Raw genomic sequence first — 17,257 nt, 5'->3', positions numbered from 1 at the left:
GATGAAATGGGTGTGGCAAAAAATGGGCAAAAAAAATGGGCATGGTCACGACCGGATGAGGGCGGAGCTAACTGTAATTTAAAGTGAACCCGAGGTGAGAGTAATAGAGGTTGCCATATTTATTTCCTTTTAAATAATACTAGTTGCCTGGCAGCCCTGCTGATCTATTTGGTTGCAGTAGTGAAGTGAATTACACCAGAAACAAGCATGCAGCTAATCTTGTCAGTTCTGACAATATTGTCAGAACCCCCTGACCTGCTGCATGCTTTTTCAGGGTCTATGGTTGAAAGTATTAGAGGCAGAGGACCAGCATGGCAGCCAGGCAACTGGTATTGCTTAAAAGGAGATAAATATGGCAGCCTCAATATTATTCTCACCTCGGGTTCCCTTTAAAAGTGCAACACAAATACAGTGGGTCCAAGTTTTGGTGACCCTTTCCCCAGAAAATTCACATAATTGTGCAGGTTTTCTCAAGAAAATACACGTCATGTGAGCAGATTTGACCAGAAAATACGTTCAGTCACGTCGGCAGACTTAATCAGAAAACACTTCAATCATGTGGCAGATTTAACCAGAAAACACTTCAATCGTATGTGGCAAATTCAGGAAACACTTCAATCATACTGTATGTGGGCCACATATGACACTTCAATCATGTGTGGCAGACTTGATCAGAAAACACTTCAATCATGTGTGGCAGACTTGATCAGAAAACACTTCAATCATATGTGGCAGACTTGATCAGAAAACACTTCAATCATGTGTGGCAGACTTGATCAGAAAACACTTCAATCATGTGTGGCAGACTTGATCAGAAAACACTTCAATCATGTGTGGCAGACTTGATCAGAGAACACTTCAACCATGTGGCAGACTTGCCCAGTAAATACACTTGTTAATACATCAAAAAAAAAAAGAGGATTCACCTGCTGTAGACCTCTGGTGTGCAGCTCCCACGATCCTTTGCCAGCCAGCAACTGAAACTCCCGCACTGAGAGCAGGGCTACGGTAAAATGGCGCCCGAAGCCCTGCACTGCAGACTCGAAGTCTCCAGAGCAGGGCTTCAGACACCATTTTACTGTAGCTCTGCCGCTGCCGGAGCTGTGGGCTGCTGCTGCTGGTGAACTAACACTGCGTCTATTAGACGCCGAAAGTCAGTTCACGCTGGGGGGTGCTTTAGGGGTGCTTGAAGAATTTTAGGGGGTTCTTCACCCAAATCACCCCCTGGCGCCACCCCTGTTGGTCCAGATGCTACTTTGTGCTTTTTCTCTTACAAAATATCTGGCCTTCCATTGCCGGTTGGGCCTGTGAGATATTTATGTATACAGAGGCCTGATGAGAGCATGATTTGCCTGAAATGAACATGTGTAGTTGTCTGTAATGTTAATGCTCACTGTTGTCAAGCTAGGTTATTAAAATAGCCAAACTCATTAAGGTTTCTTTATACCTCTTTGCATCAATATTTGCATCCTATAGGAGAAGATTAGTGTCAGACAGAGGACAGGGGAGGTTAGTGTTAGGCATGGGATGACTGGAGGGTAGTTTTAGGCACAGGATAGGGTAGGTTAGGCATGGGATGACTGGAGGGTAGGTTAGGCATGGGATGGGTGGAGGGTAGTTTTAGGCACTGGATAGGGTAGGTTAGGCATGGGATGACTGGAGGGTAGGTTAGGCATGGGATGGATGGAGGGTAGTTTTAGGCACAGGATAGGGTGGATTGGGCACGGGAGTTAGGAGGGTAGTTTTAGGCACAGGATAGGGTGAGTTAGGCATGGGGTGGGTGGAGGGTAGTTTTAGGCACAGGATAGGGTAGGTTAGGCATGAGATGGGTGGAAAGTAGTTTTAGGCACAGGATAGTCTGGGTTAGGCATGGGATGGGTGGAGGGTAGTTTTAGGCACAGGATAGGGTAGGTTAGGCATGAGATAGGTGGAGAGTAGTTTTAGGCACAGGATAGGGTAGGTTAGGCATGAGATAGGTGGAGAGTAGTTTTAGGCACAGGATAGGGTGGGTTAGGTATGGGATGGGTGGAGGGTAGTTTCAGGCACAGGATAGGGTAGGTTAGGCATGGGATGGGTGGAGGGTAGTTTTAGGCACAGGATAGGGTAGGTTAGGCATGAGATGGGTGGAGAGTAGTTTTAGGCACAGGATAGGGTGGGTTAGGCATGGGATGGGTGGAGAGTAGTTTTAGGCACAGGATAGGGTGGGTTAGGCATGGGGTGGGTGGAGAGTAGTTTTATGCACAGGATAGGGTAGCTTAGGCATGAGATGGGGGGAGGGTAGTTTTAGGCACAGGATAGGGTGGATTAGGCATGGGAGTTAGGAGGGTAGTTTTAGGCACAGGATAGGGTGAGTTAGGAATGGGGTGGGTGGAGGGTAGTTTTAGGCACAGGATAGGGTAGGTTAGGCATGAGATGGGTGGAGAGTAGTTTTAGGCACAGGATAGGGTGGGTTAGGTATGGGATGGGTGGAGAGTAGTTTTAGGCACAGGATAGGGTGGGTTAGGCATGGGATGGGTGGAGGGTAGTTTCAGGCACAGGATAGGGTGGGTTAGGCATGGGATGGGTGGAGGGTAGTTTCAGGCACAGGATAGGGTGAGTTAGGCATGGGATGGGTGGAGGGTAGTTGTAGGCATAGGGTAGGGTAGGTTAGGCATGAGATGGGTGGAGAGTAGTTTTAGGCACAGGATAGGGTGGGTTGGGCATGGGATGGGTGGAGAGTAGTTTTAGGCACAGGATAGGGTGGGTGGAGAGTAGTTTTAGGCACAGGATAGGGTAGCTTAGGCATGGGATGGGGGGAGGGTAGTTTTAGGCACAGGATAGGGTAGGTTAGGCATGAGATGGGTGGAGAGTAGTTTTAGGCACAGGATAAGGTGTGTTAGGCATGGGATGGGTGGAGGGTAGTTTTAAGCACATGATAGGGTAGGTTAGGCATGAGATGGGTGGAGAGTAGTTTTAGGCACAGGACAAGGTGTGTTAGGCATGGGATGGGTGGAGAGTAGTTTTAGGCACAGGATAGGGTAGCTTAGGCATGAGATGGGGGGAGGGTAGTTTTAGGCACAGGATAGGGTAGGTTAGGCATGGGATGGGTGGAGGGTAGTTTTAAGCACAGGATAGGGTAGGTTAGGCATGAGATGGGTGGAGAGTAGTTTTAGGCACAGGATAGGGTAGGTTAGACATGAGATGGGTGGAGAGTAGTTTTAGGCACAGGATAGGGTGGGTTAGGCATGGGATGGGTGGAGAGTAGTTTTAGGCACAGGATAGGGTGGGTTAGGCATGGGATGGGTGGAGGGTAGTTTCAGGCACAGGATAGGGTAGGTTAGGCATGCGATGACTGGAGGGCAGGTTAGGCATGAGATGGGTGGAGGGTTGTTTTAGACACATGATAGGGTAGGTTAGGCACGGGAATTTATGAGGGTAGTTTTAGGCACATGATAGGGTGGGTTAGGCATGGGATAGGTGGAGGTTAGTTACAGGCACAGGTTGGAATAGGGTAGGTTAGGCATGAGATGGGTGGAGGGTAGTTTAGACACAATGTAGGGCAGGTTAGTGTTTGGCAGAAAGTTTGTAAGGTTCATGTGAGGCGGAAGAATGGTAGAGGTTGCAAATATTTTCACCAAAAGTAGCTTTTTATGCAACCTGTCAGAATTTGCACCCCACAGAGGAAGAATGATAAAGGTTGCAAATTCTGACAAAGTTGTGTTTATTTTCATCACCTCACCTGAATTATATAGCCAGAATTTGAATTATATTTATTTTTAATCCAAACAGCAACACCACGTCATATCACCATATTTTGATTTGTTAGTTTATCTGGCTCTGATGATGGAAGAACCTGCATAACATAACGCCGGGACGTAGTAAGAAAGAGCAACAATGGCTGCAGTTTCCCCTATTGTCCACAAGATGGAGCGCTTACGGACAGGAAATTCCATTTTAGAGGAAGTACAGAGAGTAGTATTATGCAGCATATATTACTACAGAAATAATGCACAGCATAGTCTTCCGCAGGCTGCTCTCTACTAGTACATTGCTGGTACTGGCAACAGGGGAGGTAACGCTATTTTATTGCATATTTATACCCAGTAATTATCCATGTCCCTTCCCCATCAGCAAGGATTTCGCCTAAACACAAGCCTAGGCTCTTCCCCCACCACATGCCGTATATGCCTCCTTCTTCCTCCTCCCTCCCTGTGTGACTACAGGGTCAGCCCTGACTTTATCCCTTACTAGCCACAGTAAAAACCTTCCAGCTTTTTTGGGATGGGGCTACTGTGAAATCCTTTTCAGAGATAAAATGTATGTACATAATTAATGGGAAATAATGGGGAATTGCCCAGTACTTAGTATCTATTTTATAACTGTAATGGGGACTATGTCATTTTGTGTAAATCTACTTCCCTGGGGTTTCCTCCAGCCCCTGGCAGCCCTCCTGTGCCCTCGCAACAGCTGCAGTGGCCCCCGGTCCCTGCTGGTGGTGACCCCGCCATGTCGGCATCTACTGCGCTCACGGAGTCGCACTGACGTCATCTGGACTGTACTGCGCAGGCGCAGAACTACTGTACCTGTGCAGTACAGTCCAAATGACGTCAGTATGACTCCATGAGCTGCATGCTGGAGCGCAGTAGGCATATTGCACCGGACGGGACCCGGGCCACCAGTAATGAGCGGAGCTGCGACGAGGGTACAGGACGGCTGCAAGAGGCTGAAGGAAGCCCCAGGTAAGTAGATTTATTTTTTATATTTAATCACCTCTGACCTTCCCTTTAACCCCCCTGGCGTTACAATAAAATCGCCAGGATGGCGGTGCAGCACTTTAAAAATTTTTTTTTTAAATCATGTAGCTAGCCTAGCGCTAGCTATATGATAGCCACTGTGCAGCGGCATCCCTCCTCCTCTTCCAATCACCTCCGGCGATCAGAGCAAACAGGAAATCCCGTTTAAAACGGGATTTCCTGTTTGGCTTCCCCTGTCGCCATGCCGACGATCGGGATGACGTCATGGCGTCGGAGGGAGTCCCGATCCACCCCTTAGCGCTGCCTGGTGGTGATTGGCCAGGCTGCACAAGGGGTCGGGGGGGCGGCGCAGCAAGGCGGGAATCGGCAGGGAGCGGCGGCAATCGGTTTGTGCACACAGCTAGCAAAGTGCTAGCTGCGTGTAAAAAAAATAAATTATGCAAATCGGCCCACCAGGGCCTGAGAAATCCTCTGCGGCAGCTTAGCCCGAGCTCAGCTAGGGCTTACCGCCAGGGAGGTTAAACAACAAATGAAGTGAGAGGAATATGGAGGCTGCCATATTGTTGTTTTTTTACTTTTAAACAATACACATTACCTGGCTGTCCTGCTATACTGTCCTTGTTTGATGATACTTTTGCAAGGGTGGACACGTGGGAGTAATTCTCACAGCTTACGGTGCTTATTTTTCACCTTAACTGTAAAGGTAGCCATACATCTAGCAATGATGGGCAGATTCAACCAAGAGACAAATCTCTCTCTAATCAAATCTGATTAGAGATTGATCTGTCGGCTGCCCATACACCGCAGGCCGATTAACAATCGATTTCATACTGAAAATGATCCGGAATTGGCCTTGTGACGTTGCATCCGCCATCTTGCCGGCCTGGCGCTGTCCTCCCTAATGTCAAATATGCCCAGTGCACTTTACCTGTCCGTGTCTGCCTGGCTCTGGGCTCCGTGCTCAGTCTGTACACACGCCCCATGTGGTTGCCGGAGTAATTTGGGCTCGTGTATAAATGGAGGACAGAGCCCTGAGCCAGTGGTGAAAGTAATGGGGGGGGGTACACTTGACATTGGCGGGACAAAGCAGGGGTTTTGGCAAGTTCATCGCGTTCCTCACCATCACCACTGCGCATCCGATCGTCCACGACGGCCACGACATCTTGCAGCTGTCCAATACATGCGGCCAATGTCCTGATAGAAAAGGTATTGAATCAAATGGTCGATCGGCCGCCAAGTCGATAGATGTATGGCCACTTTAAGCAGAGCTATTGAACAAACAAATAAGGAGAGATAATTCATGAAATAAACAGATAAGGAGAGATAATTCATGAGATAAACAGATAAGGAGAGATAATTCATGAGATAAACAGATAAGGAGAGATAATTCATGAGATAAACAAATAAGAAGCGATAACCTATCAGTTAAGTCATCTAAGGAGAAATAAATTGTGAGTTAATAAGTAAGGTGAGATAATGCAACAGAAAAGCTTTGTGAATCAGCCCCATGATCTGTTGTAGCATTGATATTACACTATGAAGATTCAGATGTAATACAGTAACATTCACTTATGAGCAGTCCTGGATTTACAACACAGGATTCTATAGGCACAGATGTCCTGGCACCCTAAACTTTGCCCTCCGAGGAACCCACAAAGCCCTACCGAACCGTGCTGCAAGTGTGCTGGCTGGCCCAGGTGTCACTTATCCTTTACCAGTCATGGGTAGCTACAGGTGCCCCTTAGCATTAGGTAACCAGAGGTACCCTCAGTATTAAGTAGCTAGAGGTGCCCCTGACTGAAGGGAGATCTCGTCAGTGGAATGACGAGAGCTTGGTGAGTAAACTCTCATTTACACTCTCATCAGGACTCTGCATAGGGAAGGAGGGAGGCGCTGGGGAGGGAAGTGAGACGCCCCTCCATCATCAGGCGTCCGTAGTCACATGCCTACAGTGCCTTATGGTAAATGCGCTCTGCTTATGAGGGTACATTGGCTTTTGCATGGGGCTTTGTGTGTTTTTTAATCAAAGTTCACCATTAGTAATACACAAACTCCCTCATTCTCCGTTAATCACTTCTCTGCATCAGAAGAGTCTGCAAGCCAAATGCACATACATTCTATAAAGTGATAGGATGTCCTTGTCTATATCTTCACACAGAAGCGGTAGTATTTAGAAGGACACAAGGACCTCTACAAGGACACCATGATGGAGAATCAGACGCCTCTCACATCACCAGGTAAGAGGAGACTTTCATTTCTTGCAAAGGACAGAGCAATACGGTGGGTCCACTTAGATCCACCATCATCTGAAAATACATAGAGACAATGTATTCAGTCAGTGTGTGTGTGTGTGTGTTTCCTACAGATGGATCCAGTAACAGAAACCCACCAGAGAGATGTACAGGTCCTCTTTATTCCCAGAATTGTACACAGGAAGATCACACCATCCCTGCCCATTATGAGGTAGGTTGAAGTGAGGGTGTAGAACTGAAAAGTGACTCCTGACTATACAAGATTCTGATTTTTTGTTTTACTTCATTGCTGTTTTTTCCTTTATGTCGATTTAGTTTTACAAACAACTTGATGTTATAGTTGAGGTTAAAGAGGAAGAAGAACAGACATATGTGAGGGGTGATCAGCCGTGTACAGAGGAGGTTGACATCATGAGGACAATCAAAGAGGAAGAAGAAGAGACGTATGTGAGGGGTGATCAGCAGTCTATGGATGAGGGTGACATGGTGAGGACAATTAAGGAGGAAGAAGAGACGTATTTGAGGGGTGATCAGCAATTTACGGAGGAGGGTGAAATGATGAGGACAATGAAAGAGGAAGAAGAAGAGACGTATGTGAAGAGTGACCATCAGCCTGTGGAGCAGGATGACACGAGGAGGACAACTAAAGAGGGAGAAGAAGAGATGGATGCAAGGAGTGACCAGCAGTCCACAAAAGAGAGTCAAATGAAGAGGATGATTAAAAAAGTAGAATGTTCTTTAGATATCAGCTCAGGTAAGAAATCCCTAAATTGTCTTTGAAAATATAACTATAAATGCCCCACATCTTAAAGGATACCCGAGGTGACATGTTGAGATGGACATGTTTATGTGCACTGCCTAGCACACACTGCCTAGCTGTGTTCCTTTTTTTTATTCCTCTGCCTGAAAGAGTTAAACATTAGGTATGTAAGTGGCAGTTCCTGTCAGGACTGGGTCAGACTACAGTGTGACCATCACTGATAAGAAATTACAACTAAAACACTTTCCCTAGCAGAAAATGGCTACTGAGAGCAGGAAAGAGATAAAAAGGGACAATAGTTCATAGATTTTATGTCTGGCATACTTCAATGAATGTGTCATTAAAAGAATCATCAGGGCGATTATAAGCAGAATAAGTGCTACTTACCCGGGGCTTCGTCCAGCCCCAAGCTCCCAGCATGTCCCTCGCTGCAGCTCCGCGGTGAGCCGTTCGCCTGTGTTCTGCACCTGCGCAGTACGCTTCGGTCCATGTGGCGGTGATTGACAGCGCTGCTTGTGCAGACGCAGTTCAGGCCGACCTCCAGGTTGGCCTGACATCAGCGCCGGGGACCGGGAAGCTTCACAGGCGAACGGCTCACTGCGGAGCTGCAGCGAGGGCCATGCTGGAAGCTTGGGGCTGGACGAAGCCCCGGGTAAGTAGCACTTATTGTCCTCATATCCCCATGATGACGCCTTTAAGCAAAAACAATAAAACAGTAAAAACTTAAAAAGTAGATTTAAATATAAAATAAAACTGGAATATTTTAAAAAGTCATTTTTAGGAGAAGGAGGATAGAAACAACTCTTTATTTCATTAGTTTATTTTCACCTCGGGTGTCCTTTAAAGAGAGCCAGAGACGAAGCACCCTCATGTATTTTACCATATCTATCAATGGGAACATGACAATAAACACCTACTCTGCTCTGTTTTATTCTTCACTGCTCAGTCTGCCCGTTAGCAGCTCTGATAAGAATCCCCGACTAGGCATTCAGTCTATCTTTGCCCCAGAATGGTTATAGCTGAGTCAGTCTTTTGTGATGTCTTTTCAAGCCCAAGCCCGCCCCCTCCTGGCTCTGATTTCCTGCTATGTATCCTCATAGCAGGAAATCAGAGAGACAAGGGGGCAGACTTGGGCTTAAAAAGTCATCACAGAAGACTGACTCAGCCATAATCATTCGGGGCAAAGCTAGACTGAATGCTCAGTCGGGATTCTTATCAGAGCTGATAACAGTCAGACTGAGCAGTGAAGAAAGAAACAAAGAGAAGAGTAGGTGTTTACTGTCATATTCCCATTGATATATGGTAAAATACATGAGGGTGCTTCGTCTCTGGTTCTCTTTAAAGCGGAATGAAACCCAGCCATTCTTCTTTGCTCTAATAGATTATTTACAGCATATTATATACTACACCATTTTTGTTTTACTAGAACAACATTCAACTAGTTAAACACAGGACTTACAAGCTCCCTGCAGTGAAAGCTAGACACATCCGAACTTGAGATAACATTATCTTGTGTTTACTTAATTGTATCAAGTGAGGAATGTAAACATTCTCTGTGCAGATACTCCAGAAAACAGAGAGCTACTCAGAAATCATTCCTAGGTACAATAAAATAGAAATACACTCGTTATGAATAAAATGCAATTGCAGCTCTCAGAGCAAAAAAAAATGTACTTTGGGAACTTGTAATTTCTAAATGAATAATACTACTTATGCACAAAAGCAAATATGATAACTGTATGAGTAATAAAAAGTAGGAAAACAAATTTTTATTGAATGATATGTCAGAGTTTCAGACTACTGGGGATTTACAAACTGAAGTGGACCTATAAATGCTTGGTTTATTGAGCACTTCTGGATCTATAGTAAAGTATTAGTAAACAAAATCCTCCGCACTCTTTCCATAAAATAAACATAGTTATTAGTTTATTAAATCTTCATTAGAAAAATTAGGAAAAAAGCATGGCAGCATGTAAGCTGACACATTTCTGATCCTACCGGTTCTTAGTCGTAGCTCATATGACATGTACAAGTCAATCTTTAAATACTAAGAGGCCACTCCCCTTCCCACCGCACCTAAATAGGTAAATGGGATACTCTTAAAGGACAATCGCCAGGGTGGAAAGGGGGAAGGCTCAAGTGTATTGCACATCATATCACATAAATACACATACATATACAATATAAAAAAAACATTAAGCTTGTAGGATTCCAGGGATTGCTATCACCCCTAATTACACAAAGCATATGACAGGGTAGAAGAGAGAGAATAGGAGGGAAGTAGACTATAATCCCCAACTCTATTGTGGACACCACAACTCCTGGCTGGAGCGTATGAATATAACATCATAGAAAAACACCAGAGGGGATAACCAATACATCTGGAAAACTATATAGTAATGTATTAGGGGCCATCTAATTAAAGTGGGAGGTTTCCAGAAAAAGGACTATAAACAACAGTCCAACCTTATATATAAACTCCATATGAAAGGTCCATCTTCATTCCTCATTATAACATCATAGTACCAACAAATGAGGAGGAGATACTGTACACCATATGAAAGGCCCATCTCCATTCCTCAGTATAACATCATAGTACCAACAAATGAGGAGGAGATACTGTACACCATATGAAAGGCCCATCTCCATTCCTCAGTATAACATCATAGTGCCAACAAATGAGGAGGAGATACTGTACACCATATGAAAGGCCCATCTCCATTCCTCAGTATAACATCAAGTACCAACAAATGAGGAGGAGATACTGTACACCATATGAAAGGCCCATCTCCATTCCTCAGTATAACATCATAGCACCAACAAATGAGCAGGAGATACTGTACACCATATGAGAGGCCCATCTCCATTCCTCAGTATAACATCATAGTACCAACAAATGAGGAGGAGATATTGTACACCATATGAGAGGCCCATCTCCATTCCTCAGTATAACATCATAGTACCAACAAATGAGGAGGAGATATTGTACACCATATGAGAGGCCCATCTCCATTCCTCAGTATAACATCATAGTACCAACAAATGAGGAGGAGATACTGTACACCATATGAAAGGCGCATCTCCCTTCCTCAGTATAACATCAGTGCCAACAAATGAGGAGGAGATACTGTACACCATATGAAAGGCTCATCTCCCTTCCTCAGTATAACATCATAGTACCAACAAATGAAGAGGGGATACATAGTGCCAACAAATGAGGAAGGAGATACTGTACACCATATGAAAGGGTCATCTCCATTCCTCAGTATAACATCATGTTCCCAATAAATAATGAATAGATACTGTACACCATATGAAAGGCCCACCTCCATTCCCCAGTATAACATCATAGTACCAACAAATGAGGAGGAGATACTTTACACCATATGAAAGGGCCATCTCCATTCCTCAGTATAACATCATAGTACCAACAAATGAGGAGGAGATACTGTACACCATATGAAAGGCCCACCTCCATTCCCCAGTATAACATCATAGTACCAACAAATAATGAAGAGATACTGTACACCATATGAAAGGCCCATCTCCATTCCTCAGTATAACATCATCGTACCAACAAATGAGGAGGAGATACTGTACACCATATGAAAGGTCCATCTCCTTTTCCCAGCATAACATCATAGTAGCAACAAATGAGGAGGAGATACTATGCAATCGAACAGAGGCACCCAAAAAATAAAAGTAGCTAAAAATGTTAAAAGCTAGAGGAGGCAGTGGTGGACTTACCTCCTTCAAGTAGACACAAGATTGTTGTACAGGGTGGGCCATTTATATGAATACACCTTAATAAAATGGGAATGGTTGGTGATATTAACTTCCTGTTTGTGGCACATTAGTATATGTTAGGTGGGAAACTTTTCAAGATGGGTGGTGACCATGGCGGCCATTTTGAAGTTGGCCATTTTGAATCCAACTTTTGCTTTTTCAAAAGGAAGAGGGTCATGTAAAACATCAAACTCATTGGGAATTTCACAAGAAAAACAATGGTGTGCTTGGTTTTAACGTAACTTCATTCTTTCATGAGTTATTTACAAGTTTCTGACCACTTTTAAAATGTGTTCAATGTGCTGCCCGTTGTGTTGGATTGTCAATGCTACCCTCTTCTGCCAATCTTCACACACTGATAGCAACACCGCAGGAGAAATGCTAGCACAGGCTTCCATTAGCCATAGTTTCAGGTGCTGCACATCTCGTATTTTCACAGCATAGACAATTGCCTTCAGATGACCCCAAAGATAAAAGTCTAAGGGAGTCCGTTCGGGAGACCTTGGGGGTCATTCAACTGGCCCACGACGACCAATCCGCTTTCCAGGAAACTGTTCATCTAGGAATGCTCGGACCTGACACCCATAATGTGATGGTGCACCATCTTGCTGGAAAAACTCAGGGAACGTTCCAGCTTCAGTGCATAAAGAGGGAAAAACATCATCATGTAGCAATTTCACATATCCAGTGGCTTTGAGGTTTCCATTGATGAAGAATGGCCCCACTATCTTTGTACCCCATATACCACACCATACCATCAATTTTTTGCTTCCAACAGTCTTGGAGGGATCTATCCAATGTGGGTTAGTGTCAGACCAGTGGGTTTTGTTTGTTAACGTCACCATTCACATAAAAGTTTGCCTCATCACTGAACAAAATCTTCTGCGTAAACTGAGGATCCTGTTCCAATTTTTGTTTTGCCCATTCTGCAAATTCAGTGCCCCGATCTGTGTCATCCTCGTTGAGATGCTGCAGTAGCTGGAGTTTTTAAGGGTGCCATTTGTGAGTAGCTAATATCCGTCGAAGGTATGTTCGACTAATGCCACTCTCCAGTGACATGCGATGAGTGCTACGCTGTGAGCTCTTGCTGAATGAAACTAGGACAGCCACTGATGTTTCTTCATAAGTGACAGATTTCATGCGGCCACATTTTAGCAAATCCAACACTGAACCAATTTCACGAAGCTTAGGAGTTTGCTAACTGTAGCATGAGAGATGGGTGGTCTCGAAGGGTGTCTTGCATTGAAATCTACTGCAATGACCCGGTTACTGCGTTCACCAGACATCAACACAATTTCTATCCGCTCCTCACGTGTTAATCTCGGCGACATGTCAATGGCTGTAAACAAAGAGAAACTTGTAAATTACTCATGAAAGAATAAAGTTATGTTAAAACCAAGTACACCATTGTTTTTCTTGTGAAATTCCCAATAAGAGTGATGTGTCACATGACCCTCTTCCTATTGAAAAAACAAAAGTTAGGTTCAAAATGGCCAACTTCAAAATGGCCGCCATGGTCGCTACCCATCTTGAAAAAGTTTCCCCCTCACATATACTAATGTGGCACAAACAGGAAGTTAATATCACCAACCATTCCCATTTTATTAAGGTGTATCCATATAAATGGCCCACCCTGTATTTTACAACAATATAGTTTATTTATATACTTCATGGGCGTGATCCCGCTTCGTCAGACAATATAGACAGGGGTAAACATCTGTGGGTCAGAGACATTTGGGTAAGTATGAGATGTATGGTAATGTAAAATAATGAATTGCAATCAACAGATATTATTAAATTGGTTTGTAATAAATAAATAAGTGTGCTTAAACTGGCAATATGTGTGTTGTGGTGTAGGTGGGGGCAGTCCCCCATATGTGTCTTGTCTTGTCTTGCCTTGCAGCATAGTTTTCTTGGCCCTTTTAGAGTTTTTATTATGTTTTTAAACTTTTAATTAATTTTCCCCTCACATATGGGTGACTGCTCCCACCTACACCACACTTATTTTTCGTAGCCTGTGCTTTATATTCTTTCCCCCACATGTGTTATATTGCACACATATTGCCAGTTCAAGCACACTTATTTATTTATTTATTACAAACCAATTTAATAAGATCTGTTGATTGCAATTCATTATTTTACAAGATTACTATGCATCTCATACTTAGCCAAATGTCTCTGACCCACAGCTGTTTACTCCTGTCTATATTGCCTGATGAAGCGGGGTCAAGCCCGTGAAACGTGTTGCACTGACTCTGGGAGTATGTAAATAAACTATATTGGTGTAAAATACAACTTGTGTCTACTTGGAGGAGGTAATTCCACCACTGCCCCCTCTAGCTTTTAACATTTTTAGCTACTTTTATCCTTTTGGCTCCTCTGTTTGATTGCATATTGTCTGAGTCCACCCTTGGTGGAGGGGTGCTACCCCTTATTCCTATCTACAGAGAGCGACTTCTTAATCCTGAATGGGGTCAGGTCTAATCTCCCCACCTGCTTTTACAGTGGTTGCCTATGTGGTAACCCTGGTTTGTGAGTTTAATTATACTTACCTTCACTTTCTTCATCCTAATACCAGTACTTAGGCCCGGTGCACACCAAAACCCGCTAGCAGATCCGCAAAATGCTAGCAGATTTTGAAACGCTTTTTCTTATTTTTCTATGGCGTTTTGCTAGCGTTTTGCGGATTGCTGCAGCGGATTTCAGTATAGTACATTTCATGTATTGTTACAGTAAAGCTGTTACTGAACAGCTTCTGTAACAAAAACGCCGGCAAAACCGCTCTGAACAGGCGTTTTTCAGAGCGGTTTGCGTTTTTCCTATACTTAACATTGAGGCAGAAACGCATCCGAAATCCAAAAAATGCCTCACCCCAGCATTTTTCGTTTCTGCAAAACGCCTCCCGCTTTGGTGTGCACCACCCCATTGAGATACATTGACCAAGCGGATCCGCAGCCGCAAGCGGCTGCAGAAACGCTGAAAAAGCCGCTCGGTGTGCACCAGCCCTTACTACACTATAGGGCTCTCTTTTGTTTTGAGGAGGAGATATTGTACACCATATGCAAAGTCCATCTCCATTCCTCAGTATAACATCATAGTGCCAACAAATGAGGAGGAGATACTGTACACTATATGAAAGGCCCATCTCCATTCCTCAGTATAACATTATAGTACCAACAAATGAGGAGATACTGTACACCATATGAAAGGCCCATCTGCATTCCTCAGTATAACATCATAGCACCAACAAATGAGGAGGAGATACTGTACACCATATGCAAAGTCCATCTCCATTCCTCAGTATAACATCATAGTACCAACAAATGAGGAGGAGATACTGTACACCATATGAAAGGCCCATCTCCATTCCTCAGTATAACATTATAGTACCAACAAATGAGGAGATACTGTACACCATATGAAAGGCCCATCTCCATTCCTCAGTATAACATAGTACCAACAAATGTACATCATATGAAAGGCCCATCTCCATTCATCAGTATAACATCATAGTACCAACAAATGAGGAGGAGATACTGTACACCATATGAAAGGCCCATCTCCATTGCTCAGTATAACATCATAGTAACAACAAATGAGGAGGAGATACTGTACACCATATGAAAGGCCCATCTCCATTCCTCAGTATAACATCATAGTACAAACAAATGAGGAGATACTGTACACCATATGAAAGAATATGAAAATCATAGCACCAACTATCTGCTGTATACTCTAATATATGACTCTGGTTTCGTATTGGTCGATTTGTACAGAATAATCAGAATCATGGGTGGAAAAATTAAAATAAGCCCTCAGCAAAGTTTAGTATTTGAATATCAGAACAAGCACCGCTATTGGCTCCTTCATATGTTGTGGTGGCCAGGAAGTACTTTGTGAATTGTTTGAACAGTCATAGTGGGCTGTGCGCATGCATGGTGCATTGCTGTTTTTGTTTGCCAAATGTGGAATCACCAGTTTTATTTTTGTTAAAGAATTAGCTTTCCCATGTTCTATAAATATTATTATTCCCTCACCAGATGGACGTTACATCAGGAACACACCAGAGCATCTTATCTCACCTCCAGATGAGAATACAGAAGATAATGGGTTCACACAACATTCTCCAGGAGGAAACCCCATTACTGGAAATACACATCACAGACTTTACCATGAGGACAGATCTCCGGATCCCTCTAATCCTGAGGAATCTGCCTACAGATCACTTCCTGTTACACTAAGAAGCCAGTTAGCCTCTATTGCTACATCACATACCATTATACCTACAGGTGATAATAAGAGATTTGCATGTACTGAATGTGACAAGAGTTTTACAAGGAACTCATCTCTGGTTGTACATCAGAGAATTCACACTGGAGAGCGGCCCTTTTCATGTTCAGAGTGTGGGAATCAATTCATTTGTAAAACATACCTTAAAGTACATCAGAAAAGTCACAAAAGTGAGAAATCATTTTTTTGTTCTGAGTGTGGAAAAACATTCATTAGGAGAGCATGGTTTATTGAGCACCAGAGAGGTCACACTGGTGAGCAGCCTTATTTATGTTCAGAATGTGGGAAAAGTTTCAGTCAGAAATCAAACTTTAACGCACACCAAAGAACTCACACATTTGAGTATCCTTTCTCATGTTCCGAGTGTGGGAAAGGCTTCAGTCGAAAAGGAGGCCTCCTTTTACACCAAAGAATCCATACTGGTGAGCATCCTTTTTCATGTGTGAAATGTGGGAAATATTTTATATTCAGAACAAGCCTTCTTCTTCACCAGAAAAAGCACACAGAAGAGCATAATTTTTCATGTACAGAATGTGGAGAAGGTTTTTATTATGAACAAGACTTTCTTCAACACCAAAGAAGCCACACAGAGAGGTGGCCTTTCTCATGTGCTGAGTGTGGGAAATGTTACACTCGGAAAGGAAACCTTAAAGTACACCAAAGAAGTCACACAGGCGAACGTACTTTTTCATGTTCGAAGTGTGGGAAAAGATTCCTTCGGAAAAAGCAATTGCATATACACCTAAGAATTCACACAAATTAACATACTTTTTTGCTTTCGCAGAGTGGAAAAGTTTAATACAAAATAAAGTATTATGATGCAGAGACATTACAAATTTTAGTGTCTTTTATAATGTGCAGATTGTGGGAAAGGTGTAAAAGAGACATACTGAGACACAGGTTACAATTTTAAAGTTCAGAGTACTGGAAATATTTACATTTTCATTAAAACTCAATACTGACGTATTAAGCCATCTAGTAGAACGACTTCTCTGCTTGACAAGCATAAAAATAGTATACTGTGATTCACGACAAATCAGCTGCTCCCTCTGTACTCGGGTGGCAGCGCTGACTTATTCACATTTATTAAACCGCCCAGGACAGCATTCGTATCCCCCTGACATCTGTAAAGTTAACTTGGCTCGCTGGGCTCTGATGTTCTTATCTGGTCAGGTCAGCTAGCAGCCTTAAATCTTGTCCTGCAGCAGCTCTGGAAGAGAGAGAGAAGGGTCAGACTCCACTCCCTCTGCTGTTTCACTTGTGAAGGGGGGCTGTTCAGACCACTTGCAGCAGAGGTACCAGGTAGAGATGGGTCTATAGATAAGATAGGAGATTCTCCCAGTCTCCTCTTTGATTCTGCCATCATTTTTGGCAGAGGAACGGAATCAGCTGATTCATGACAAATTAGCTGATATTCAGTTGCAGTGTACTCTTTT

At 43.6% G+C, this 17,257-nt stretch overlaps 1 protein-coding gene across 2 annotated transcripts; it reads left to right on the top strand.

The window, feature by feature from the left end:
* Positions 1–3,951: 3,951 nt before the first annotated feature.
* Positions 3,952–16,643, top strand: LOC137536410 (oocyte zinc finger protein XlCOF22-like). Of its 2 annotated transcripts, none has more exons than XM_068258602.1 (5): positions 3,952–4,051; positions 6,892–6,970; positions 7,099–7,196; positions 7,301–7,739; positions 15,572–16,643. In XM_068258602.1, exons 2-5 carry the CDS (start codon positions 6,937–6,939, stop codon positions 16,582–16,584), a joined length of 1,584 nt encoding a protein of 527 aa, XP_068114703.1. In that variant the 5' UTR covers positions 3,952–4,051; positions 6,892–6,936; the 3' UTR covers positions 16,585–16,643. The 2 variants fall into 2 exon arrangements, with proteins under 2 accessions (XP_068114703.1, XP_068114704.1); XM_068258603.1 differs by lacking the exon at positions 3,952–4,051 and adding an exon at positions 4,181–4,296.
* Positions 16,644–17,257: the final 614 nt, after the last annotated feature.

The sequence above is a fragment of the Hyperolius riggenbachi genome, chromosome 10 (genome assembly GCF_040937935.1).
Source record: "Hyperolius riggenbachi isolate aHypRig1 chromosome 10, aHypRig1.pri, whole genome shotgun sequence".
NCBI classification, from domain to species: Eukaryota; Metazoa; Chordata; class Amphibia; order Anura; family Hyperoliidae; genus Hyperolius; species Hyperolius riggenbachi.
Note: the sequence above shows the minus strand (reverse complement) of the source record. Positions and strands in the feature narration are given on the sequence as shown.

What these genes read in the sequence shown, in the direction of transcription:
- LOC137536410 (XM_068258602.1), top strand. Translation starts at nt 6,937, where the DNA reads ATGATGGAGAATCAGACGCCTCTCACATCACCAG. An exon ending in GACGCCTCTCACATCACCAG is followed by an intron (nt 6,971 to 7,098) that starts GTAAGAGGAGAC and finishes TGTTTCCTACAG; the next exon opens with ATGGATCCAGTAACAGAAAC. An exon ending in CCATCCCTGCCCATTATGAG is followed by an intron (nt 7,197 to 7,300) that starts GTAGGTTGAAGT and finishes ATGTCGATTTAG; the next exon opens with TTTTACAAACAACTTGATGT.